This window comes from Aythya marila (genome assembly GCF_965140915.1).
Source record: "Aythya marila genome assembly, chromosome: 17".
Classification (NCBI taxonomy): Eukaryota; Metazoa; Chordata; class Aves; order Anseriformes; family Anatidae; genus Aythya; species Aythya marila.
In genome coordinates, this window is record NC_139058.1 from 7,253,022 (window position 1) to 7,279,240 (window position 26,219).

The 26,219-nt window shown below is 59.9% G+C and overlaps 4 protein-coding genes across 4 annotated transcripts in view; 1 reads left to right on the forward strand and 3 right to left on the reverse strand.

Moving 5' to 3' along the window:
• The window catches only part of TPCN1 (two pore segment channel 1), a 40,985-nt gene extending 35,011 nt beyond the window's left edge, over window positions 1-5,974 (reverse strand). Inside the window, exons 1-2 of the mRNA XM_082774467.1 lie at window positions 5,898-5,974; window positions 4,678-4,918 (exon numbers count right to left, since the gene is read on the reverse strand). Coding sequence (XP_082630593.1) covers window positions 4,678-4,789 — 112 coding nt within the window. The 5' untranslated portion in view covers window positions 4,790-4,918; window positions 5,898-5,974. The remainder of the gene's footprint in view (window positions 1-4,677; window positions 4,919-5,897) is intronic.
• A 2,250-nt stretch (window positions 5,975-8,224) lies between these two features.
• Window positions 8,225-14,026, forward strand: DDX54 (DEAD-box helicase 54). Its single transcript, XM_082774390.1, has 20 exons — window positions 8,225-8,332; window positions 8,707-8,833; window positions 8,937-9,007; window positions 9,088-9,273; window positions 9,367-9,416; window positions 9,529-9,570; window positions 9,722-9,817; window positions 9,902-10,023; window positions 10,281-10,342; window positions 10,453-10,584; window positions 10,897-11,107; window positions 11,555-11,689; window positions 11,893-12,114; window positions 12,206-12,279; window positions 12,360-12,557; window positions 12,686-12,831; window positions 12,918-13,031; window positions 13,212-13,316; window positions 13,492-13,595; window positions 13,693-14,026. The coding sequence occupies exons 1-20, from the start codon at window positions 8,267-8,269 to the stop codon at window positions 13,914-13,916; spliced, it is 2,487 nt and encodes an 828-aa protein (XP_082630516.1). The 5' UTR covers window positions 8,225-8,266; the 3' UTR covers window positions 13,917-14,026.
• A 388-nt stretch (window positions 14,027-14,414) lies between these two features.
• Window positions 14,415-16,433, reverse strand: CFAP73 (cilia and flagella associated protein 73; the record flags this gene model as incomplete). The annotated part of the gene is made up of 7 exons (XM_082774424.1): window positions 14,415-14,561; window positions 14,643-14,801; window positions 15,000-15,221; window positions 15,415-15,588; window positions 15,665-15,769; window positions 15,951-16,059; window positions 16,375-16,433. The coding sequence occupies 7 exons, from the start codon at window positions 16,431-16,433 to the stop codon at window positions 14,415-14,417; spliced, it is 975 nt and encodes a 324-aa protein (XP_082630550.1).
• Window positions 16,434-17,532: 1,099 nt separating this feature from the next.
• On the reverse strand, window positions 17,533-26,071 carry VSIG10 (V-set and immunoglobulin domain containing 10). The gene is made up of 8 exons (XM_082774455.1): window positions 25,980-26,071; window positions 24,405-24,689; window positions 21,197-21,478; window positions 20,100-20,387; window positions 19,482-19,592; window positions 19,082-19,094; window positions 18,116-18,270; window positions 17,533-17,989 (listed from the first exon to the last, which is right to left on the reverse strand). Exons 1-8 carry the CDS (start codon window positions 26,062-26,064, stop codon window positions 17,919-17,921), a joined length of 1,290 nt encoding a protein of 429 aa, XP_082630581.1. The 5' UTR covers window positions 26,065-26,071; the 3' UTR covers window positions 17,533-17,918.
• Window positions 26,072-26,219: the final 148 nt, after the last annotated feature.

The following is a 26,219-nucleotide window of genomic DNA, read 5'->3' on the forward strand; positions in this document are numbered from 1 at the left end:
CACACAGAAATGTAAACCAGGAGCTCTTACCATGCAGCCTACCTGTAAATTTCCACAAAAGACATAACCTGCACTTCCCAGTCGAGACGCATTGCCCACGGCAACATTACCTGACCTACCCTAGGAGCAGGTTGAGCAGCAGAAGCAGGTCCCTGCTGAAGACGAGTTCCCAGTCCTGTGCCCTGGCCACGCTTCACCTCTAACGCAGCAGCTCAAGTGCTGCTGCTGGAACTAATTAAAGGCCAATCAGTAGAAGCAGGAGCCACGATGAGAGGAAGAGAGCCTGGCTGTCAAAGATCTTGGGATTTGCCACGTTCACTGCAGGCATTGGTTTGTTTTGTCGTCCCCTCGTTCCCCACACCACTTAGCTGTGGCGTTTCCCCAGCACTATCAGTGCTCAAGCCCACACAACCAGCTGCTGGGCACTCACTTTCCTGCACAGAGATCACAGATCCCAGAGGATTTATTAAATCCACTGGGTATCTGACACGTGCAACACTTCAAAAGGGGGCAGAGTCAGAAGGCTGGCACAATTACAGTGCTTCCTCGAGCAGGAGAGCTGCTGAGGGTCTGTGCAGTCACCGCACTGCCCCCAGAGCCAAGGGTTTATTCTCTGCCCGTTCCCTCAGCCCATCAGGCAACACGCAGGTGGCTTACACCTGAAATCTCTCCCCTCCTCTCGCTGCACCTAAAGCACCGGGACGAGGAAGGCACCAGGGGTGTTTGAGGACTCACTGAGCAGAGCTGAAGCTGTGGCTACGGGGACAGGACTTGGTTTCCTCTCCCTGCTGCTACAGACACGTTCTGGAACCAGGCCCAGCACAGAAGAGAACTGGGTCACTCCAGGTTGCATCGATTACTGGAGAAATCAAGATCCAGGATGCTCACGGGTCTCAAAAGAAGGCTTGCTGTCCATCCTGCACCACTCCTGCAGGGCTGTGCCTCCCTGCGGATCAGTAAGCGGGATATTGAAAAGAAAGATGAGACACCCAAATAATGGCACAGCCTCTGTGTTCCACAACACCACAAGGGCTCCCATCAGCTGATTACAAGAAGAACGTTGCCAAAAGCCTCTTCCCTCGCTCCATCCAGGAGCAGGGCCAAGGCCCTTCCTGGTTTCCATCAACCCTTCCAGAAAACATCGCCCCTGGCTGTCGCAGCCGCCCCCCCTGCACCTCCCCAGGCGCACACACTGATTCTTTTTTTACCTCAATAGCAGATGCGGTTGCTTTCCTGTAAGAACCCCGAGTTTAAAGACGACTTCTTCCACTTGCCACAATCCATTGTGCGGGAGAAACAGACAGACAATACCACATTGTTCCCCGCACAAGGCTCGGAGCTGTACTTTCTGCTCTGAGCGCACTGAAACTCCACTTGAGGCTACAGCAATTTCCACGCAGGGGGCAGAGGGGGATCTTCTATCTGATCTAATACCGGGTAAATCAACGGGCTCTCATTTATTGCTGATAATTCCCATCAGCTTGAGGAGAGGCACTGTCCTAGAGCTTCAAGGCTGTCATTGTGCAGGAAAACACGCCTCGCTCGTGGGGGTATTTTCAGATCCCCATTGGAACGTGTGCTAGGAGCTCGGCGAGGCCAGGGATCGCTCAGCCCGGGCTGCCTCTCGCCCTTCTCAGAGCACGACTTTGGGCAAGGTCACGCAACGACTGCGGCCCCGGTTCTGCCTGCTGTAAGATCCAGAATTAGTCACCCGCCTCAGATAAGCGTCGGGAAGCTTAACGAGAGCGCGTCCAGATTCCCCGATAAGACGTGGCAGGGGAGGGCAGTGCCGTGTTAATTAGCACGAGCCACGGGTTCCAGTGATGAAAGCGCTCCTCTCCTTCTCCTCCAGCTGCTGGAGCTTGTAGAAGAACGACCCAGCACCACAGCCCCTCACACACTGCATCCAGAGAGCCGCCTGCACCACGGTGACCAGGCTTTCCTGGACATGAGCTGAATTCCAGCCTGCTCTGTAGGATTCTGACCTTTCGGGGCGGCTGAAGAGACGTGCATCCCAGCACAGGACAAGGAAGGCAGAGCTTTAATATTCCTCCCCATGTCAGTATTTGCTTCCATTAAGGGCTTAAGAGGTGCATGATTAGGGAGATTAATTTTTGCAGCTGGACATTTTCTTTAAGAACGTCATTTTCCACACCGTTTTCTCACTTAGCTCCTTTTACTCTAATCCCAAAGCAATCACTTACCCAAAAGAGAACTCTTCTGCGAGATTCTAAAAGGAACACACTCTTGCACTTTAATCTGTTTTTTTTTTTTTTTTTTACATCAGAAACAGGCTTCTTTTCACAAACCTGGGCACTGCTTACTCCAACCTGCCTGCATTTCCAGACAACCCACACCAAAAGTCCCCAACTACAAATTCATTCATCCAAGGACCGGTTGCAAAACCTGTGTCATGGATCAAGTTAAAAAAAAGGAAAAAGAAAGAAGAGGCACAAGAAGTTCCTTAAAATAACAAACATGGTGGTGAGAGCCAATATACTGGAACTACACAGGGCACTTACTAAGAGATGGCAGAGACAGCCTGGAACACAGGTTAAAATTCGGAGAGGTCAGTGACAGCAGCACAGAACAGCACTGCCACTTGATTATCAACCTCTGACACGTCATTTAGCCCAAGGGTGGCTACACCCACTTCATCTTACCTATCATCTGCTTCCCAGGTGGCACTAAGGGCGTTTCGACAGCTGGCATCTGGGGACAAACCTGAATAAATGCACGGCGTTCAGCCTGCCACCGAGTCCCCAGGAGCCTATGGCCAGGCACAGGCACGCTGCTCCTCCAAATTCTGCTCCAATAACCTGTCGCTAGAGCTCAGGATTAAGGGAGATAAAACAAGAAGCACACAGCCCTCTGACCTTCCCCGTCACCATGCCCTCATCACCCTACCAGGCTCTCCCTCTCCTGAAAAGAAGGCTTCTCACACACTTCTCCCTGGCAAAAGACAGGCCTTTGAATAAAAACGCAAAATTGTACACTTTTCTTAATGTCACTTCTCTGCATTTCACGGCAGATTATCTTTGCAGGCAAGGAACAGAGCTGGAGCACACGTCCCGTTTTGCAAACAAGCTTAATTTTGCCAGTGATGGCGTAAGCCTGCTCCCTCCCTAATTTAAGCTTCCCGGTGATAAACGTGCCTTTCACGCTGCTCGCGCTGCCCTGCCTGTTTTCATCTCTCACCCCCTCTCGCAGTACCACTGGCTTCAGAGGGCTCCCCATGATTCAGCGTCACTTACACTGAATAGGCTTTACATTTTTCCCAGCAAATTCAACTCTAACAGGGATTAAAACAGAGCAGAGTAACAGCTCTTCAATACCGAGAGAACTGCAGCAAATTATTTCTCAAGAACTACGTGCCAATCTTCTAAAAAGCACAAAAATCAGTCCCTCCGCAACCTCCCTGCATTTCAAGGGATGCAGACTGTGTTTCAGCACGGGTTTGAGAATGAAAGCACTAATAAATGAAAATATTCCACAGTCGTGTTGGCTTTAACCGGATGATAACCCCCACATACTTCTTTACAGGGACAGGAGGTGGGTGGACCAAAAGGCAACGGAGGAGCGATTAAAATTAGTCACAAGAAAGCCTCTAACAGGACAGGGGAAGCAGTCTCTTCTATCTACTTTAGTTACAGATCCAGAGCTAAATGTTAAGAAAAACAGATGCAATAGAGCAACAAGGCAGCAGAGCTCAGGGAAAGTCATCTGGGCAATTTCGCCAGGGATTTGCGTGGCAGGGGAGGAGAGGAGAAGTTGTGACTGCCAGAAACGAGCCACCAGCTCAGAAAGTCAGAGGAGAGGAAAATTAGGGGAACCTGTATGATTTCAGGAGAGATACCAAGTGACAGAATCACAGAGGAGACATGGGGCAGAGGTATAATGCAGCAAAGAGGGGCCAGGAACTTATTAATTAATTAATATGTCAGGAATTTTAGGTTCATGGAAGCAGAGCTTGAACAGGACGACCAGAAGGGTGCAGGTGCACACACCTGCAATGTCAGAGAGAAGTCAGAGAGATGAATCAAACAAAATTGCTGAAACACATTTGGTGAGGTGTAACAACAACAAAACCTCCCTGCATGCTTCAGCACAGGCCAAGCTGTGCTGCTCAGAGGTTCGCCCTCTCCCCCGGCTCATACGATGGCTCCGTCCCACCGAGTGCCTGGGGTTAACAGGAGCACAGATACACTGCCTAAAGCGCTCCTGATTCTTTGGTAAGATTACAATGAGGATTTTAAAGGGGTTTATCAGCACATATACCTTTGGTTAATGCAAAAAAATCAGATTGTGGGCTAGAAACAGGCAAAGTAACAGTTGTGAAAGCCAGCACAGCGGGGCCAAGGAAAGGAGAAGCCCTGGGGCAACAAACAGGAAGGGAGAACTGAGCCTAGGGACAGCGATGCCACAGGTTATGGAGAAATCAGAGAAAAGAGTTAGAGGAGGCCCAGAGCAGTGCCTCTGGCGTGCTCCACCCCACCTGGGGGCTACCAGCAAGCACCACAACCACCACCCCGCTCTGGTTTCCTCAGGCAGCCACCAGGACGTCAAGGGACAGCTCCAGGAGCTCCAGCTTCTGGCAGGCAAGGGGCAGAGCAGCGCTGCAAAGGAAAGCAAAGCGAGGCCATTTTTGGAGGGCAGCAAGAACTGCGGGGTCCTTACTTTCATTGGGCAGCTCCTCCCGCTCCAGCTCGTCCAGCGGGGCCGAGGCGTTGCTCCCGCTGTCGTCCAGGGTGAGGATGAGGGGCACGTCATCGTCCATGCTCACGGCCATGCTGGCCCCCGCGAGGCTCCTGCTGCCACAAGTCCTCCCCCGACGGGTCCCGACAACGCCGGCTGCAGGGCTTGGTGTAAAAGGGCTGGGTCAGCAGCTCGCCCCGCAAAGCCTTCCATCGGGAGCGTCCTGCGGGTGTGTGGACACGGAGAGAGGCTCGCCCATCCCTTCGCACCGCTCGCCTACGAGTATCGGTGTAAAGCGCTCGGCTCGGGGGTGTTACGGGTCCCGAAAATCACCCCAAGGGGTGTACATCGACCCCACAGGGCCTGGGGCTCGGGGGATGGCCCCGGGGAACAGGGGGAGGCTGCGGGGGGCTGGCATGGTGCTAGGAGCCCCCAGAGCACATGGCTCAGCCTCGACGCCCCCGCTGGAGGGGCAAAAAGCACTCAGAGGGGGCAAAAATCCCTCTGGAAGGGGCAAAATTATCTTATGAACAGTGAAAAATTCCTTCTAAAGGGGGGGAAGATTCCCCTGGAGGAGGCAAAATCTCTCCTGAATGGTGAAAAATTCCCCTTGGAGGGGGAAAAATTCCTCCTGAAGGATGCAAAGTCAGTTCTCAAGGAGGCAAAACTCCTGGAGAGGGAGATATTCCTTCTGGAGGGGGCAAAATTCCTCCTGGAGGGGGAAATATTCCCCCTGGAAGGGGCAAAACGTCCCCTGGAGGGGGCAAACTCGCTTCTGAAAGGTGAAAAATTCCTTCAGGAAAGGGCACACTGCTCCTGGAGGGGGCAAAACCCCTTCTAAATAGTGAAAAATCCCCTCTGGAGGGTGCAAAATCCCTCCTGGGGGAGACAAAATCCTCCCCAGAGGGGGAAAATGCCCCCGGGGAGAGGCAAAACCCCTCCTGGAAGGTGCACGATTCCCCCTGGAAGGGGCAAAAATCCTCCCGAATGATGCAAAATGCCCTCTGGAGGGGGCAGAATTTCCTCTAACGGGGGCAAAAATCCTCTTGCAGGGGGTAAAATCCCTCCTGGAGGGGTAAAATCCCCCCCTGAGGGGCAGGCGGAGGCGCCTCACGGCCGAGCCCCTCACAGCGCTTCCCCCCACCCCGGCCCCCGCCGCCCTCCCTCCCGCCCAGCGCCCCCGGGGCCGGACGGAGCCGAACCGAGCCGAGCGGAGCCGAACGCGGCCGGACGGAGCCGAGTGGAGGAGCCGAACGCAGCCGAACCGAGCCGAACCCGCCGCACCTCAGCGCCCTCGCACCGCTGCGCCCCGCCCCTCCCGCTCCTCATTGGCCCAGCCGCGGGGCGCCTCCCCGCAGCCCGCCAATCAGCGCTCGGAGCTCGCTTCGCCCCGCCCCACCTCCCGCCCACCACCCTGCCGCTGCGGCTTGTTCCCGCCTCCCTCCGCCGCTCCGCTTCGTCATTGGGCGGCGGCGCTGCCCATCGGGAGAGCGGAGGGCGTTGATTGGCTCGTGGCGGGCGTGGAGGGGGAACGGCATCACGGGGCAAGCCGCACGCCTACGGAGGGGAAGGAAAGGGCGGGGGGGGGGAGAGCAGCGCGGGCTCCTATTGGCTGCCTGAGGCGGCTGCGCGGGGTCAGGGGTGAGCGCGGCGGTTGCCTAGCAACGGGCAGAGGCCTAGGGACAGGCCTAGGCCTCAGCCCAGGCCCCATTGGGGCCTCAGGGAGCTCCCCGTCACCGCCCCGCACTGACCCCACACTGGGCAGTCCTGCACTAAAGCACATCGCTGAGCCCTACATCTAAACGTCTTTTAAACACCTAAAAAGCAGACAAAGCCCTGCCACCCGTGATAAATCCCGTCCTGCTGCCGTCCCCAGCCCCATAACGCTGCTGCCCAGCCCGGCACCGTGTGTGGGGGAGCTGCCTGGTTTTGGGGCCGTTCCCCCCCCGCTGCTGCTGTGCTGCACGGCACCCGGCTCTGCCTGCTGCAGGAGCGGGGCTGCCGCTCGGTCCTTAGCCCTGCTGTCTCCATCTAGCGTCCACTTGGCGTTCCTGTTTCTCTCTCGGCCCCCTTGAAGACCTGCAGATATGGCAGCCCCCATCACTGTGCTCACACCCCAATAAAACAGGCTCGGATTCATGTCGGTACCCGTAACGTCTCCCCTGAGGAGGGAGCGAGGGTTTCAGAGCAGCAGGGAGGCTGTGGGGTGCGGGGGGATGGCCACGGCCAGCCGCGCCACCACCTGCACCCGAAGCTGCTTGCTCCAAACACTGCTCAAAGCGAAAAGAAGGTAGAGGACAAGGAGGCTGAGAAATAAGCACTAAATCCATCCTGTGGCCTCCACTCGTTCCTCCCAGCAGGGCTGCTGGCTGCCCAGGGGCTCAAGCAATGGCTGAGGCAGCACTTGCTGGGGCAGAGGACGTGGCCATTTGGGGCTGAGCTCTGCTGCCTGCCCAAAGCTCGTCTCTTGCCAACGGGACAGGACCAGGAGCGCAGATTCCTGGCTGGCCTTCCCAGCTTCGGTGCCTTTTGTGTACTTGTGTGCGTCAGGGCCCGGTTCTGCTGCTCTAGAAGCAGAATAAATATAAATAAAGGTGAATATTTCAATAAAAGCATTTATGGGGGCAGAACGATGCCCTAACCTGGCTCAGTTTGTCCTCAGGTGGATTTGACAAAAGGTTTCCCTCACGTGGGAGGGAGCTACCAAGTTCCCCATGTTCCCCGACCTTGGCAGCTCCTGGCAGTAGCCACCCTGTATAGGGATAATATAGGGGGAGAGGAGGCAAAAAGAGGCAGAAAGAAAGAGGGAGAGGGGGTAACATGGGAGAGAGAGGGTAACAAGAAGGGGTAACAAATGGGGAGACAGGGTAACAAAAGGAGGAAAGAAAGGGGGAGAGGGGGTAATATGGGGGAAAAGAGGTAACAAGAAGGGGCAAGAAAGGGGGGGAAGGGGTAATAGAGGGGAAGAAGGGGTAATATAGGGAGAGAAGATGTAACAAGAGGGGGAAAGAAAGGGGAAGAGGGGGTAACAAGAAGGGGAAAGGAAGGGGTAAAGGGGGTAATATGGGGGAGAAGGGATAATGAGAGGGAGTAATATAGGGGGAGAGTGGATAATATAAAGGGAGGAGGAGTAATATAGGGGGAGAGGGAGTAACAAGGGGGGAAACACAGGGGGAAAGGGGGTAACAAGGGGGGAGAGGGGATAATATAGAGGGAGAGAGGGAAAGAAAAGAGGGAGAGAGGGTAACAAGAGGGGAAAGGGGAAAACGAGGGGGGATAGGGAGAGAAATAAGGGGGAAAAGTGGCTACAAAGGAGGAGAGGGGGAAGCAAAGGGGGCAAGAAAAGGCGGAGCGGGGGATCAAAAGAGGGAAGGGGGCGTTCAGGCGGGCGGCCGGGGGGGGGGGTCGGCTGCGAGGAGCCCGCACCTCGGGGGGGATCCCGGGGGTCCCCAAACACCCTCGTCCCCGTGATACCGGGGTCGGGCCCGGCTCCCCGGGGTCGGTCCCGGTGCCGGGCAGCGCCCTCCCTTTCCGCCCGGGGCCCTCCCCGCTTCCGTGCTCCACGGCCGGGATGGCGCCGCCGCCTCGCAGCCGCCGCCAGCGGGGCCCTGGAGGGGCCGGGGAGCGGCGACCCCAGGTACCGGGGGGGCCGGGGGGGACCGGGGGCATGGGGGGGGGTTGGGGGCACCGGGGGACACCGGGGGGGACCGGGGGTGGCGGCGTGTCCCGGCGCTCCGCGTGTGGCCGCCGCCCCCAAGACAAGCGGGGCTGGGCTGCTGCTGGCACCGGGGTCCGCAGAGCTCGTCCCAGTGCTCCCAGTCTGCCCGTCCCAGTGCTCCCAGTTTCCCCCCGTCCCCACGTGGCACTGGTATCCCCTGTCCTCATGTCCCGGTGACAACACGTGCTGGTGACCCCATGTCCCACTATCCCCAGTCCCCGTGTCCCGCTGTCCCCAGTCCCCATGTCCCGCCGTCCCCAGTGTCACCGTCCCCTCTCGCCGCCGGTCCCCAGGTCCCCGCGGCCCCGCTGCCCGCCTTCCCCAGCGCCGATGCCGAGGACGATGCCACCGCCGAGGACACGCAGGCCATGGTGCGGGCGCAGAACAAGAAGAAGAAATCCGGAGGCTTCCAGTCCATGGGTGCGTGTGCCTGACTTTGGGGGTCCCCAACGCTGTCACCCCCCAACCCCATGGCTGTGTCCCTACCACCCATGTCCCCTCACCTGTCCCTGTGTCCCCGCAGGTCTCAGCTACCCCGTCTTCAAGGGCATCATGAAGAAGGGCTACAAGGTCCCGACGCCCATCCAGAGGAAGGTGAGACCCTGAGGGTGTGGGGGCACTTTTGGGACCCCCCCACCTCTATGGGGTGCTGAGGGCAGGGCCATGTCCCGCAGACCATCCCGGTGATCCTGCGTGGCCGTGACGTGGTGGCGATGGCACGGACGGGCAGTGGGAAGACGGCCTGCTTCCTCATCCCCATGTTCGAGCGGCTGAAGGCGCCCAGCCCGGCCGGGGCACGTGCCCTCATCCTCTCCCCCACACGCGAGCTGGCCCTGCAGACCCTGAAATTCACCAAGGAGGTATGGGGATGAGCAGGGACTGTGGTGGGCTTGGGGTTTGGTTGGGTGCTGAACCTGCTAACGACTCCCCCGTGTTCCTTTCTCACCCTGCAGCTGGGCAAGTTCACCGGCTTGAGGACAGCTCTCATCCTGGGAGGAGACAAGTAAGCCGTGTCCCCGCTCTCCTTGTCACCCCAGCTTCCCTAAAACACCCCCAAAAGTGCCAAACCTCAGGGCAGTGAGCTGAGCTGCCCTGTGTCCTCCCCCTTCTCGCAGGATGGAGGACCAGTTCGCGGCGCTGCACGAGAACCCTGACATGTGAGTGTGGGCACAGGGAGGGCACCTGGTGGGGAAACGGCCACCAAGAGCCACCAGGGCTGGATTTGGGGTGGTGCAGGGAGCCCCTGTTGTCCCTTGCGTGGTCCCATCACCAGAACCAGCTCGGTGTAACCATCTCTGTCCCACCCAGCATCATCGCCACCCCCGGGCGCCTGGTGCACGTGGCGGTGGAGATGAACCTGAAGCTGCAGAGCGTGGAGTACGTGGTGTTTGACGAGGCCGACAGGTCAGTGCGCTTGGACGAGGTGCCTTTTGCTGGCCACAGAGAGGTGCAGCAGGCTCTGCGATGTCCCCTGTCCCTTCCCTGCAGGCTCTTTGAGATGGGCTTCGCAGAGCAGCTCCAGGAGATCCTGGCACGGCTCCCAGGCGGCCACCAGACTGTCCTCTTCTCTGCCACGCTGCCCAAGCTGCTCGTCGAGTTCGCCCGGGCTGGTGAGAAGCGTGGGGCAGATGGCAGCTGCAGGGCTGGGTTTGGGGGCTGGATCCAAGGCTCAGTGGCCCTGTGAGCTGTCAAGGATGGGGACGTGACCCAGTCCCTCAGCTGTGCTGGCCACAGGCCCGGGACTGGAAAATCCAAACTGGGCTGAGGCTGGGCCAAGGGGGTGCCCCAGGCTGGGAGGGAGCTGGGGGCTGTCCCAGCAGCGTGTCCCCACCATCACCCACATCCTCTGTGTGCCCACATCCCACAGGTCTCACCGAGCCCACGCTGATCCGTCTGGATGTGGAGTCCAAGCTCAGCGAGCAGCTCAAGGTGAGCTTGAGCCGGGCTTTGTGCTCGGGATGGGGAGCTGGCAGGGTGCTGCGGGGTGTCCCCAAGAGCGTGGGGCCCCAGAAGGGCTGAGCTGTGCCCTCCCCCTGCAGCTGGCTTTCTTCCACGTCCGCGGGGACGACAAACCGGCCGTGCTGCTCCACCTGCTGCGCAGCGTGGTGAAGCCCCAGGACCAGACGGTCGTCTTCGTGGCCACCAAGCACCACACGGAGTATCTCAAGGAGGCAAGTGGCATCGGGGGCACACGACGGGGGTGGGCGGGCTGCGGGGGGGCCCCTTCACAGACCCACGTGGGGTTATGTCCATGGGCAGGCTCTTGCTGGAGTCTCAGCCCGTTTCTCCTGGCTGAAGGAGAAATCCCCAGCACATGTGATCACGGAGATGCTGCATTCACCAACTCCTTACAAAAAAAGGGGTGGATCGCAGTGGGTTTGGGGTCTGGGTGGACACCCTGGGGTCTCAGGAGCCTGGGGGACAATGTCCCTCAGCTGAGGCTGCATTTCCAAGCGGGATCTGATTGCTTTTCCTGTCTCCAGCTGCTGACAGCCCAGGGCATCTGCTGCACCCACATCTACAGCTCGCTGGACCAGACCGCCCGCAAGATCAACATCGCCAAGTTCGCCCAGGGCAAGTGCCCGGTGCTGCTGGTCACCGACGTGGCCGCCCGCGGGCTCGACATCCCCATGCTGGACAACGTCATCAACTACAGCTTCCCCGCCAAGTCCAAGCTGTTCCTGCACCGTGTCGGTGGGTGGCAGCGCCCTGTGCGACCCGGGGTCCCTCATCCCCTGCTCTTGAGGGTCTGATCCTTGCGCCTCACCATGCTGGGAAACCAGCAGAGAAGGTGCTGATCCCCTTGACTTGTTAGAGATATGTCTGGGGCAGGAGGTAGCTGTGGTGGGGGCCGTGATGTCCCTGTTTTCCCAGCTGGACTGTGGGCCCTCCTCAGGGCAGGGCTGGTGCCTTCCTTCTGGTGACACATGCACCTCAAGGTCCCCTGCCTCTAGGGACAGGCTTGGGGCAGTGGCCGGGTCCCCTTTTGCTCCCTTCCCTAGTGACCCACAGCCCCTTCCCAGCCTGGACATGGCATGTGCCTGAGGTCCTGGGCTTCCAGTGGGTCCTTGTCACAAGTCAGGGACGTGCTGGGCTGGCTGTGGCTCTGGTTTCCCACTTTTCTCCTCCTCTCCCTGCCAGGTCGCGTGGCCCGAGCCGGCCGGAGCGGCACTGCCTACTCACTGGTGGCTCCGGACGAGATGCCCTACGTCTTCGACCTCCACCTCTTCCTGGGGCGCCCGCTCGTCCTCGCCGGTGCCCAAGAGCTGCCTGCAGGTAAGGCAAACCCATCACAGGCACTGGGGTGAGCGCACATCCCTCCAGCCTTGTGTCCTGGCCACATATGGGGTTTATTTTTGGAGTCTGTGGTCTCGTGGCAGCCTTTTGGGCTCTCAGACAAGCGATATGCTCCTATTACAGAGGTGCAGATGGGGAAGGGAGGGTGGGTGAGCGATGACACGGTGTCCCCCGTGCTCCAGGTGCTGATGGTGTGCTGGGCCGTGTCCCGCGGAGCCTGGTGGACGACGAGGAGTGCCTGCTGCTCACGGACCACGAGGGCTCTCTGGAGCTGCGCAGCCTGCGCCGGGTGGCCGACAATGCACAGAAGCAGTACCTGCGCTCCCGGCCCGGCCCCTCGCCCGAGTCCATCAAGAGGGTGAAGGACCTGGACACGTCCCAGCTGGGCTTGCACCCGCTCTTCAGTGAGCGCCGCGGGGACGCCGAGGGAGGGGACCCGTCCTGTCCCCTCGCTGCTGGGCTGATCGGCGTCCCCTCCGCGCCCGTATTCTCCAGGTGCTTGCTTCGAAGACACGGAGCTGGAGAGGCTGAAGTTCGTGGACAGCATTAAAAGCTACAAGGCCAAGGCGGTGAGTTGAGGCCCGATGGGATGGGAGGGGAAGGTCCCTGCGCCTGCAGCATGCAGGACTCGCTCTCTCCCCCCGTGCAGACCATCTTTGAGATCAACGCCACAGCCCGCACCATGGCCAGCGCTGTCATGCGGTCCAAGCGGCGCCGTGACCATGCCCTCATCCAGAAGTACCAGCGCGGGCAGCAGGAGAAGCGGGCAGCGGCTCTCCAAGGGCAGGGGCTGCGCCAGGCCCCCCCTGAGCCCGAGGAAAGGGAAGGAGAGGAGGAAAACCTCCAGGTAGAGGGGCAGGAACAGGGCTGGGCTACGGCTTTGGGGCCAGCACCGTGTCCTGCAGGAACTTGGGCCCCTGGGTTGGGCTGGCAGGGGGGACACAGCTCCCCCAGCCCCCTCCATCCCCTTCCCAGGATGTGTTCTCTGCCGTGGTGGGACGCAAGCGGAAACGGGGCCGGGGTGGAGAAGATGGTGCCAGGAAGAAGCCGCAGCAGCCGGCGCAGCGGGAGGAGGAGTTCTACGTCCCCTACCGCCCCAAGGACTTCGAGAGCGAGAGGGGGTGAGTCGGGGAGCAATCCCGCTGCCCTCCCGCGACATCCTGCAGCTGGGGGGCTGCTCTCAGCGCTCCTTTTGTCCTCCCCGCAGGCTCAGCGTGGGCGGCGAGGGCAGCCCCTTCGAGCAGCAGGCAGCTGGAGCCGTGCTGGATCTCATGGGCGATGAGAACCACAACCTCAACAGGAGCAAGCAGCTGCTGAAGTGGTGAGCGGGGAGGTCCGGGTGGCCAGGGGAGAGAGGGTTGTAGCCCCAGGAGGTATTTTTCTCCAGCTGAAGACAGTGTTTCTTGCTGTCTGGGCAATGCAGGGGGAGTTAGGGTTGAGATGCCCAGCAAAGAGGAGGGTGGTGATGTTCCCCTACTTCCTCCCCTTCTGTTCTTCCCAGGGACCGTAAGAAGAAGCGGTTTGTGGGGCTAACGGGCCAGGAGGACAAGAAGAAGGTGCGGACAGAGAGCGGGCGCTACATCAGCGGCTCCTACAAGAACAACCTGTATCCTGCCCGCGGGCACCGCTGCCTGCCTGTGCCACAGCAAGGGGAATCGGGAGGCTGAGGGTGCCAGCACCACGTCCTGCAGCTGTCCGCGGGAGCTGCCCGGTGCTGGGGCCAGGGAGGGAGGCTGGGCAGGTGCTGGGGAGTGGCTGCACGTTCCCTTAACCCAGCCCAGCTACGAGAAGTGGAAGCAGAAGCAGAAAGTCGACGAGCGGGACGACGACGAGGAGGACGAACGAGGCAGGGAGCAGTTCAAAGGAAAGCACAAACATGGGCAGGGTGAGTACCCCAGTAGCCCCCACATAGCCCCCAACTCTCTCTCTCTGGCCTCCCAGCGTGGTTTTTACCTCCTCCTCTGCCTGCCTCCATCCCGCAGGACGCCGGCAGCCTGCCACGCGGGGCAAGGTGCGCTCGGAGCTGAAGACCAAGCAGCAGATCCTGAAGCAGCGCAAGGCGGCGGCCAAGCAGCGCTTCCTGCAGCGCGGGGGCCTCAAGCGCCTCAAGGCCAGGAACCGGCAGCGGGTGCAGGAGCTGCGGCAGATGGCCTTCGGGCGCCGCGTGGGCACCACCAAGAAGGGCAAGCTCCGGAAGAGGCTGTAGGAGAGGGGAGCGGGGCAGGTGCCGCAGCACGGGGTGGCCAAAAGGCTTCTCCCAGCCCTTGCCTGGATGTGCTGTCAGGGAGAGACATTAAATCGCCGGCTGGTTTTGGAGCCTGCCTCCTCTTGGTGCTTGATGTGGGCGGCTTGTGACTGGAGTAATCCCTCCCCAAGCTGTGGCCCTAAAAGAAGCAGGTGCTGCAGCTCCATGGCTGGGTTGTATTTTGATGGGAAACGGCTTTATCAGCACCAACAGCCTGCACACGAGCAGCTGCTCCCCGTTCCCCCCAGGCAGTTGGGGCCCACTTGCAAGAGGGCACTGGAGGGGGCAGGCTGTGTCCCAAGACACTTGGTGCCCCACTGTGCAGGAGCCGCGTTGCCTCTCGGTGTTCCTGGGCTCGTTGGGGAGCCACCTCCATCCCCGGGGAGGTGCTGGCATCCTGCAGCTCCCTGCTGGCCTTGGCAGCCTCATCCCAGGGAGGATTTGCCCCCGGGTTGGGACTCACTGGTGGCTCGGAGGCCCCGTGACAGCCCTGTGGCGCCGTGGGCGGGTGGTGGTGGGGGCAGGCACGCGGGGGGGGCCCAGCCCCGGCTCCTTGGGGCGCAGCTCAGCACAGATGGCAGCCAGGTCCTGCAGGCGCAGCAGCACCTGGGGAGATGGGGGCTCTGATGCCGCAGCCCTCCAGGGAGAGGGATGTCCCCGCGCCCCTCCCAGCCCCACTGCACTCACCACGTCCAGCTGGGTCTCCGTGTCCTCCAGGGCCACGTCCCTGGGGACCCTCAGGTGCTTGGTGGCGAGCTGGAAGAGGCTCAGCACCGCCATCCGGATCTGCCCCAGCAGCAGGGCCTTGTGAGCGGCCGCGCTCTGGATCTGGGTCCAGCAGGACTCCTGGGGGACAGACAGACAGACAGACAGACAGCCCTGTGCCCCACATCCCCTGCACCTCCCAGCACCCCCAGCCTCATGCTCCCTCCCCATCACCACCCCATAGGGCATCTTCCCTCCACAGGGGCCGTGATCAGGGGCTTGCACTCCAGCCCCTCACCCCCAAGAGGGGGTCCCGGTGGTCCCGCAGCCCCCCCTTACCCCCTGGAGCACATCGTGGCGGGCGGCCTCCAGGCGTGCACGGAGCTGGAGCACCTCGTCCCTGCCCCGCAGGAGCTCACCGCCGGCCTCCTCGTGGTACTGCTGGAGCCGAGCCCGGCCCTGGGCCAGCCTCTGCTGCCCGGCCTCCAGCTGCTGCCACAGGGCTGCCCGCACCCCCACCAGCGCCCCGAAATGGGCCAGCATGGACGGGACGTCCTGGAACTGGGCGGTGGGAAGGGGACGAGGGGTTACAGGAGCACTCAACCCCACCATGGTGCTGCTCACCCTCATTTTGGGGGTGATTTTGTGCCTCAGATCCCCTCACAGATGCCCCAACGTGGAGCTCGGGGAGCCGCGGAGGAACACAACAACCCTGGGGGACACGGGATGGGGACGTGCATTTTGTCACACTCACCCGCCCCGTGGTGGCCACCACACCCCGCAGGTACTCCCCGAAGACCTGGAGGCCCCGCAGCCGCCGTCGCAGCCGCTCCCTGCGCCTCAGCAGCCCCGCCAGCTCCTGCTGCAGGCCGTCACCATCGGCTCCCCTCCGTGCCACCCGTGCCCGCTCCCTCCTGGCCGCCGAAACCTGGGGGCGGCAGGGACGGTGGCAGCGGGGACGCGGCCACATCGGGGCACGGCGCTGAGCCTGGCGGTGCCCACACCTCAAGGAAGGCGTTGAAGCTGAGGGAGACATCACGGAGCTGCTCTGCCCGCTGGCCCAGCTGCTGCCGGCGCCGATCCAGGTCCTCCATCCTCCGCCGAAATCCCTGAGGTGGATTCGCCCCGGCACCCAGGGGCGGTGGGGAGCACGGTGAGGGGGGCGCCCACCGCAAACCAGGGTCTTGGTGCCACTTTGAGGGGTTGCCGGTGGTTTCGACCCTGCTGCGCCCACCGGCCACCCCTCTCCCTGGGCAGGGGGCACGCGGAGGGGCTGGGGGCCACCCGTACCTCCCGCTGGGCCTGCAGAGCCCGCTCCACATCCACCAGCTCCCTCCTCTTCAGCAGCAGGCGCGTGGAGGAAGGCAGCAGCGATGCCGAGTCCCCCGCCGGCACCGTCCTGCCCACAGCCCCACGGAGCCCGTCAAGGCCAGCTCGGGACCCCCAGACCCCAAAGGACCCCCCCTGAGCTCAAGGGGGGGGTCCCAGTGATCACCCGTGGTCGCCCCGACCCCACCTCCCCTCCTGCTTCAGCCTCCCCCAGCCCCGACACCGTGGGGAGGCTGCAGCCCCCTGCCCTGACCCCCCCGAGGTGCTACCCCAAAACCTCTTCTCCACCCCCCCTGCACGCCCCTAAATCAGCCCCCAACCCCCCCTGGCTAACCCCAGTGACGGGGAGCCACAGGGGGTCTGGGGAAGGGGACACATCGCCTACCGGAGCTGCAGCTTCTCTTGGAAAACCCTACACAAGCTGTCCTCCAGCCCCGGGGACATTTTGGGGTGGGGGTGCGGAGGAGCGGGACGCCGGGCGGCCGAGATGGCGGCGGCACCACAGCACCACAGAGCAGTTGCCAGGGGCAGCCGGAGGCACCCGCTGCCTCCCACGGGGATTTCCCTGCCGCGGCCCCAAACGTCACCCCACAGGGCAGGGACACAGCCCCATGGACCCCAACGCGTCCCTGGGATGTGTCCCCAGGATGTGTCCCCTGCCACGGGGGCCCTGCTCGACCCCAACCCCAGCGGGAGGGCAATTTGGGGTGCTCTGCCCCCCTCCTCCTCCCTGCGCACCCTCCCAGCCTTTCTTTTCAGCCCCAAAGCCCCAGGTGTGCTCCCAGATCCCCCAACCCCATACTATGCTCCCCAGAGCTATTTTGGGGGCTCCATGGGGTTACATTTGGAGGTGGGTCCCCCTCGCAGCCCTCTGACCATGCTCCCCCTCTCCCAGGGCCCCCTCCTCGCCTCCTCCGGGCTCTCCAGAGCCTCCCCCCACACCCCAGTCCCCTCTAGCCCCCCCCAAAAAAACCCTGCCCCCTTTCAGAGATCACCGTGCACAAGCAGACCCCAAACACTGCCCCCACAAGTGCTCTGCCCCCCCCCTTACCTTTTCAGCTCTCCTCCATGTCCTGGTGGGGGCTCAGCCACTGCTGCCTTGCCCACGGTGTGCACAGCCCCCCCCGTGTGCCCAGGGGTCCTCTCCCCCCTCGATCCCCTCCTCCAGGTCCCCCTCGTTCCCCCCGCACGCTCCCCGATCCCCTCCACGCCCCGTGTGTGCTCACATCCCCCCACCCAACCCCTCTGCTTACCCGCAGAGGGATCAGGTTTGATCCGTGCCTCGATCCCCTCCCAAAACGCTCTGCCCCCCCACGGTGACCCACCCTACAGACCCCTCCAGGTCTGCCCCGAACCCCCTTCCCCTCCCCGTCCCCTCGTGGCCACGCTGCAAATTCCAGCTCAGCTCTTCCAGCTTAGATCCACAGCAACATTTCAGAAGAAAATTGGGGAAAAATTATTTATAACAAAAACAGTCAAACCTCCCCCCCCCCCAAAAAAAAAAAGGCAGCATCACCCACATATTGCCCTGCCCCTGCAGCACTCGGTTTTTGTTTTCCCAGGGCCCTGCCACTTGGCTGCAGCCCCACGGCGTCCCCCGCAGCCCTGGCACCGCTCACGGGGGCCGAGCCAGAGCCCGTGCGGGTACCCGAGGCTGTGGCAGGCAGCGAGGTGAGCGTGGGACCCAGTTCCTGAGCTCTGCGCCTGCGCCACCTCGTTAGAAAGGATACCTGAGATGGAGAGGAACAGGAGAAGAAGGGAGAAGCAGAGGAACGGGGCTGGGGGAGGACGGAGAGCTGGGCGAGGGGAGCGGGGCGCTGAGAACCAGCTGCAGGGCGCTGGCAGCCCCCGTGCGGCCACGCGGCCGTGGGGATGCCTGAGGCAGGGCTCCCAGCTGGAGCTGCGTGCTTCCACGAGAAGGAGCGGAGATTATGTGCCTCGTGCCTCTTCTCCTTGTGTCTTCCGCAGAGGGACCTCACCGTGCTGCTCGCCGTCGTCACCTACAGAGCAGCAGCACCTCAGCAAGTGCCAAGGAGGTGAGAACTGGGGTCCCTCCCTCCCGGCAGCCGCTCCCCAAAAACCCACGGCTTCACAGCTCCGGCCCCAAAGCAGGCAGCAGGGCTCACCTCCTGCAAGGCAGCTCACGTAGGCAGCCGGGGCGCTGCTCCCGTTGACCAGCTCGTACTTGGAGCCGCTCACCGCGTCCTCTTCCCCCTTCTCTTCCTCGTCGTCGTCATCCTCCGAGTCCACCAGCACTAAGACGTCGCCCGAGTCCTGGCTCCTGCGGGCAGCAGAGGTGGGCTGAGAGGCTGAGGACAGCTCGTCCTCACCCCGTCCCTCCAGGCTGCCTCTCCCCTGGCTCGGACACCTCAGCAACGCACCAAAACGGGCGGGTTTTGAAGGGCTCTCCCTTAGTGTGCGAAGGACAGCTGGCTTCACACCCCGCTGGCAGCGAGGCCGCCCCCAGCACTCTGCACTGCTTCCCATTCGTCTTCCAAAGTCCTCCAACCAGCTCATGACCATTCATGTACTACACTGCCACAGCCCCTCCCGAGCCGGGTTATCCTCCCCTCCTGCACACAGGGGGAACTGGAGGCACTCACACCAGAGTCGTCCCATGCCGCAGCACCACAGCTGTGGGAACACAACCAACAAGGGCAAGGAGAGGGAGCAGGGCCACGAGCAGCAGGAAACAGAGGAGAAAACCAACACACCAGAAGCCCGCAGAGGTATGTGCAGCTCTCAGACATGCCCAGGGAAGGAAGGACGTGGTGCAAGCAGTGCAGAGAAGCAGGAGGTTGCTGTTTCTATTTACTCACCGTGTTTTAGGGCTCGGCAGCACCAAGGAGAAGTTCTCCTGCACGGCCTTCCCCCACGCTACCGGGTGCCTCTGCGTGTCCAGAGGCGAGGCCAAGTGCTCTCCTCATCCCCCCGCTCCCCAATCCACCCCTGGGCTGAGCCCTCCTGCTCCCACCCCAAAAGCCCAGCTTGGCTCTGGTCAGCCCGCCCGGCCCCTGCCCTACAGGAGACTGTGGATGTCAGGAGGCAAACTAGCAACTCTGTGCAGGGTGGGAGGAGGAAAATCAACTCACCTGAACGCAGCACCTAAACGGGAGAGAAGGGAAGGGAAAAGTGCATTAGAAACCACCCCCAGAGCACCCGGTGCTGGTTTTGCCACGCAGCCCCCGCCTGCAGGACGCTCTCTGGCAGGCAGAGGAGGTGCAGAGGAGGAGGGTTTCTGCCAGAGGGGAAAAGCAGTCAGCTCGCCCACGTATAGCGAGAGAACTTGGGAGAAAAGGGGAGAGCAGGGCTGGCTCTGCACGGCTCAGCTCCTTGCATTTCCAACCCAGCTCCTCCAGGGCTGATGGGGATTTTGTTTGCGAGCAGGATGAGGCCAAAGGGCTGGGGTAAATCAGCGGGCAGCGCTCCAGGAAGGACGGGAGCGTTAGGGACAGAACCCCTGCCCCGGCTGGCGTGGGGGAGAGCTCCTACCTCTGAGGCACAGGAGGGGGTTGTAGTACAAGATGAGCCCGGAGATGGTGAGAACAGCCATCAGGGACAGGGTCGCCACCGCGCCCACGACTCCAACGATGTTTGTTGGCTCTGCAGAGAGAGGAGACACGGGCGGCCACCTCGTCAGTGGGACACGGATGGATGCTCTCGCTGCGAGTCTCAGCGCTGCCTCAGCTCTGATTTCCCATCACTTCAGGCCCAGCACCACGTAGGGTGCGAGTCTCAGGCCCCTGCGCTTCACTGACATGGAAAACACCACCACGAGGCCCCTATTTCTGTGTCCACGTGTATTTAGCGGATGCAAATCAATCCCTGTTGCAGTTCAAGCAGCACCCTGAGTGCTCCTCTACCCCCAAAACACACAGGGAAGGACCAGGGAAGCAGCTGCGCCCCTCCCTGAGGCCTGTTAACACCGAGGTGAGGGGAATCAGGCCTTTTCACCCTGGCATGAAGGAACCCAGCCCGGCATCCCACTTGCTGTGAGAGCATCAATAGCCAGCAGGCTCCCAGGGGCAAGCAAAGCCCCCGGGGGCTGTCCTACAGCTGCAGCGAGCTGCATCCCTGCCTCCCACCGCGACCCCAGGCAGCCCCACTCACGCTTCACCGTCAGGCAGACGAACATCTCCCGCAGCCCCACGGGGTTCTGCGCCTTGCAGACGTAGCAGCCCCCGTCGGTGCCCTGGGAGCAGTTCTGGATGGTGAGGCGGGACACGTTGCCCTCCTGGGCGATGAGGAACCTCCCTCCGGGCTGGATCTCCGGCTGGGTGATGCCCCGCAGCCAGCTGAGCCTGGCCGCCGGCACGCCCTCGGTCAGCCGGCACGTCAGGGTCACGTTGTCACCCACCAAGCAGGTCTGCGGGGGGTCCGATTCCAGGGAGGGGAGCTCTGAAGGGGAAAAAAGAAGAAGAAAAAGGGGATGGCGGAGTTTAGCGCAGCAGGAAATCACCATCTGACAGATTAATAAGCGTTAACAGAAGGAAGCATTGCTGATGGGGCTCCTGATGTTGCTCATGGGACCTCTGCAGCCTTCCAAGGAGCTCTGTGAGCAACTTGCACATTGTTCAATCCTATTTTGGGCACCTGCCTTCACATCCACAGGCGGGAATGCTTGGAGGGCAGCCCGTGGGAAGATGGCAGAGAGGAGAAAGGCAGCCCAGGCATCTTCCTTGGGAGGCGCAGAGTTCTCCTGCAGCCCCAACAAGCCTTCGAGGACAAACACAGCTCAGGTTTTCCAAAGCCACTTTCATTAGCCCTTATTAGAGGCTTATGGGGGACTGGGGGCACGCACAAGCACTTTGCCATAAATCAGCCCCAACAAACTTCATCTCAAGCTGAGCAAGGCACTAAAACCTCAAGTCACCTTCTCCATTGCAGCCACAAGTATGAGTGTTTGCAGAGGTGAAAAGTGTGGTGCTCAGAGATTTGCCAGCCCCCAAAGTTGTACCCAAAACAAATCAAAAAACTCTCCCATGCTGGATCTCACCTGCAGGACTTCTGTGCCTCGTGCAGTCACCCCTGCACAAGTCAAACCCTGCCAGGCAGCCTCATTATCATCCCCCTCCCGCCCCACGGCAAGAGCCAGCGAGCCTGACCACTGCCTTCGTGTTCTGGAGGGCAAAGAACGCCCGGGGTAACCGCCTGCCCCACCGCTAGCAGGCTCATTAATAATTCCTGTGCTGAGCCAGGCAACTCACTTATCTCCACGGAGCAGGCAGGCTCCTCCTGCTCCACCACGTGGCTCCCAACGCACTTGAAGACTTTGCGGTGGGCGAGGTGGGAGCTGTTCAGGGTTTCCACGTGGGTGTCCGAGGACCTGGTGGAGCTGATGACCCAGCTGGAGTTCTCCAGATCGTGCCCCTCTTCTCTCCAGTGCAGCGTGGGGTGGGGGTACCCCCCGGGCCAGCTGCAGAAGAGCTGCAGCATCAGCCCCGAGGAGGAGGTCTCGGCCCAGCACTTCAGGGAGGACTGCGGTGGATCTGTCAGAAGAAGAGCACACTGTTAAAACCACATCCAAGTCACGGCTCTTAGCATCCCGGGGCTGGAAGCCCAGCAAGATCTTGGTTTTCTAATCCTCCTTCAAAGTCTTTAGGGTTTCCCTGCCCATTTGGCTCCCTGACCCCATATCCCTGAGCCCTGGGGGACCACAACTCTGAACGAGGGCCACCAGGGATCACGTTGTTCTCCAAAATGCAGCCCAGCAACCACTAACACACAGGGGAGGGACAAATTACTGCCACGGCTCTGTCTGACAGAGGTTGTTGTCACCACGTGAGGGCCCAGACTGCCTCTCACACCCCACGCCGTGCTTTGCATCACCCACATCCCGCTCACGGCGGCGGGGACAAACTCCAGCAAAGAAGGGAGGCAGGGTAAGCCACTGTGGCCTCGTGCCAGCACCACTGGGTAACAGCCAGGAGCACGTTTGGTATCTCAGTGCAGACCCAGCTAAGTGCTGGCGGGATGGGGCAGGAACCAACAGAACCCCGAGGGTCCCTTCGTGCAGCCCGAGCTCCTGCCTCTCTCCCATCAGGTGGCTTCTTTTCACCCGACGCTGGCTGAGAGCAGGATTTTAGTGCAGAAACTGGGACGTACACACGCCCATACACACGCACATGCCTGTGTAACAGCCACAGGGAGGGATTCTGGACTCTGATCCTGGCAGAACTGCCCCTGTGGCTGGCTTGCCTACTCCCAGAGCTGAACGAGACCCCAGTGAGAGACCAGACACTGCCAAGCAAAGCCCCAGACAAGAGATGTCGGAGGGATGTCTGACACATAATTTGCAGAGCATTTATTCAGGTAACCCGAGAGGTGACAAAATTTAGAGTAAGGGGAAAAAAATCATAGCACAAAACCCACGTGAGCTCCAACAACATACCTGCTTGGGGCTCGGCTTTCCTGGAACTATATACATGCATTTTTTTATGATCTTTGAAACCACCCTGCTGTGGCAAGAAATTCCTCTGTCACTTCCTCTGTTCCAGCCCTGGGGTGGTCTCGTAACTGCTCCTGAACCCTGGCTGTGGCTGACGAGAGCATCCTGCTGGCCTGAGTCACGGGGAACTGCCCCACACCGAGGGGCAGACCCCGCCAGGGCACTGCACTCCTTGTGCCGGCCCCTGGCACCTGCCTCCTCATGCTGTCAGCGTTGTATCCTAACTCCCAGGCTCTCCCAGCACAACTCTACTCTTCTCCCTAAATGTCAAGAGCAGATCTGTTCCTCAAAAAGGAAAACAAACAAAATTTACCCCAAAACTAACAACCTCTCACCCCCCCAGACCACTACAACACCACAACACACCAGCAGAGATGGGCTCCACGCTCACAGAAGAGCCAAGAGAGACCCAGATCAAATTGCACACAGACAGACCAGGAAATCCCTCGGAGGTGTGCAATTACACATTTCCTTCACACCATGTGCTTCTTATCCCAACACAAACACAGAACAGCAGCCCAAGGCCATGGCTGCACCTCTGTCACGTTGCTTCCTCTACTCCTGGCGTGTTTGTTTTATTTTAAATACAGCTTTAACCAGAAAAAAAGGTGCTGCCTGTGCCGGTCAGGTTCACTCAGCCCAGGCCAAGTTGCTTCAAGGGCCAACAGCACCGAGTGTGAAAAATAAAAGGCACATGCTTCTAACGTGAAGTTGGTAAGCTTCAGCTTCTGGCCTTTGCTGGTGCTGCTCCTGCTGACCTAAAGCATCCCCAGGAGTCTCTTTGCCACCTATTTACGGACACCCCCATGGCACATACCACCTGGGTGACCTTTGGAAGTTAACTGACAAGTTCCGCATTAACAAGTGAATTTCGGAGAGTGGTATCGACACGTGGCATGCCCACAGAGTTTCAGAAGGGGGAAAAAAATAGTATCGTAAGGAAGCCACCTTAAGATTTCAGACTCCCCCTTCCTGAGCCCCATGCCTACACATTCTCTGCAGCAGCCTGGGCTTTCTGGATTCCTTTGCTCCAGTCCTCTGTGACCCTCCAACCCCATCTGCAGGTTCCTCGCCCCAGGAAGGGAATTTTACCTGTGTTAACATTCAGAGATTTAATCTGTACTAAACAGGCACAACTTTTACAACACACACCCTTCACCAAAGGCTGGCAAAGGAGAAACACCCTAAATGCAAACAGAAAACAAGCATCACACTGTAAATGTTGACAAAAAGACAAGCAAGCAAGGAAAGAGCTTGTAAAGCACAGTGCCACCACAACAGGAAAACTGGCAGCAGCCTTGCCCTCCCCTAAACCCTGGAATATGGGCTGGGGTGGCATAAGGACAGCAGGTTGCCGAGGGGCCTACGAAGATTTCTAAGGGAATGAATACAAATGGAAATGGGAGAAAGCACCAAAAGACATGAAAGGGAAAAGAAGCTGAAAGAATGACCTGTGCTGATAACAACAGGCACATCCCATCACACTGCTCCCAGTGATAAATTTGAAGGATGTGATGTTTCTGTCAAAGTCAGAAGAATGCACTCAATGACCCAAAACTGGAAACTTCAGCTGAAGGCCCTCCATCCTCACACCAAAAGAATGGCAGCAAGGTTGGCACTGTGCATCTATTTCAAACGTACTTCAAAAAAAATACATGGTTTTTGGGCAGAAGTCACCCTGATTCTAAGGCAACGGGCCACAGCTATAGGATGTAAAAGATCTGTCCAAAAATTAGCGATGAAGAAGGAACTGAAAAGGCATAACGAGGACTTCACAGCTGGCACGTTAACGTTCGCTGCTTGTGAGTAAATGTTTAACTGAGTAATATCAGCCTGCTCACAGATTTTATGTGATAAAGCCACCTTCCCCCTTTTCACATTAGCTTTCCACCAGCGCCAGGTTTGCTACGAATCTGGGAACCTGAGCCCCAGGCTGGGGGAAGCCCACAGGCACGGGACAGACTTACTGGCTACCAGGAGCTGGACTCTGTGCTCGTGGTCTGTCTTGTTTAGCACTTCCTTGCAGGTGTAGTTGCCTTCGTCCTGCAGACGCAGCTCTGTGATGCGCAGCGAGCTGTTGTCAACCAGGGAGAAACGGACATCGGGGGGGAAGGCGACCCGCGAGGAGAAGAGTGGGGGGAAAGAGTGCGGATCCCCTTGGAACCAGACCACTTCTGTTGCTTCTTTGGAGACATTTCGGCATAAAAGGAGGATGCTTCCTCCAACCTTCCCAAAGACCACTTCTTCTGTTCCTGCAAAATGGAAGGGATGGTGTTAGGGATCTAGGGAACCTGCAAAATCCCCTTCCACAGCAAACTTTGCAACAAAGCCTTGCACAAATGAATATGTGGTTTTCAGGAACACCAAGCAAATGGTATTCATCAACAGAGGATCCAGCCTTTCCATGCTGTTATGAATTAAAACGCCATTTGGGGAACCTGCTGAGGTGCTTCATTACCACAGCAAAGCCACTCCTCCCTGCCTGCCATCTGTTAACCCATTTCCCGCCCTTGATTTGCCTGCCCAATTTTTGTTCTGGCGGCTCTGAGGCAGGTATCCTGCCCTTGGCTCCAGAAGCCTACACAGCACTCCTTACGGAGCCTCTCGTCACCTCTGCAAAGGATCTCCACGATGCATTTGGCAACTAGAAATGTTCACGATCAGAAAGAGGAACACGGCTTAGAAGTCTCAATGGGAAAGCAATGCCAGCTTATTTTTGCCTGGGGAAAGGGGCAAACGGCAAAAGCGACCTGAAGGAACCGGACAGGAGCCGTGTCAGGGCATCGGTGACACTGAATCGGCAGCAATGAGAGCCCAGATTCACAGTCGTGGCAATGCTGGTGCTCACCCAGTATTTTGCTGAACCTCTGCCTCCTACTGCCCAAGCAACCTCGTCCCTACACTGCCCGGGGAAAGGAATAGTAACGGAAAAAAAGCCAAAGAACTCAACAAAGCGACTCTAACATCGGTAGCCACAAAGATAACTAAACCCTTGGTGTCTTGGTGGCCTCCTTTTACCTCTGCCAGGCTTCAAGCCCTCCAGCCACATCCCCTGCCACAGGGGACCTGAACCCGAGAGCAGACGCAGCCTTTTCCGAGGCAAAGGGCAGCGATCAGGCGCGCAGCCTACACCCAGAGGGCTGGCAGCACAGCGATCCCTGCTCGGGCATCTGAAGGCGGGTGGGAATTTGAAAGGGAAGGGGCCAACAAGTGATTTGGTAAAAAGAATACAAATAAAATATGCTATGCTGCACCTGAAGCCTCGACCACGCATTCTGCCGGGGCCAAGGTGAGCTGAGCCCTGGCCCCATTGCCACTTCTCTCCATGCAAAGTTGGCTCTAAAATGGGCTAAACCCCCCTAAAACCCCCAGCTCCGCAGCCCCACCGCGACTGGAGCGCTCGTTACTTTTACCGAAAAGTGACTTTTTAGTAATTAAATAAATAAATCAGCCCTTGGGACCCTCTGGAGCCCTCCTCGCCACTCGGGCTGAGGGACCGGCGGTGCCACCTCAGCGCTCGCCCACCCGCCCGCCCCCGCTACCTGCGGCGCCCCGGCGCAGCGCCAGCCTCCAGACGCAGAGGGCGAGGAAGAGCCGAGCCGGCGGCGTCCCGCCGGGGAGCCCCATCGCCCTGAGCCGCCGCCACCGCCTCCCGCTGCCTCTCGGCCCGCCCGGGAGGCGGCGCCGCCCGGCCTCCGCCCCACGGCTCCGCTCAGGTACCTGCCCGGTCGCCCCGAGCCCCCTAAGGGGAGCCGGCTGGGGGGCCGGCCGCCATTTTGGAC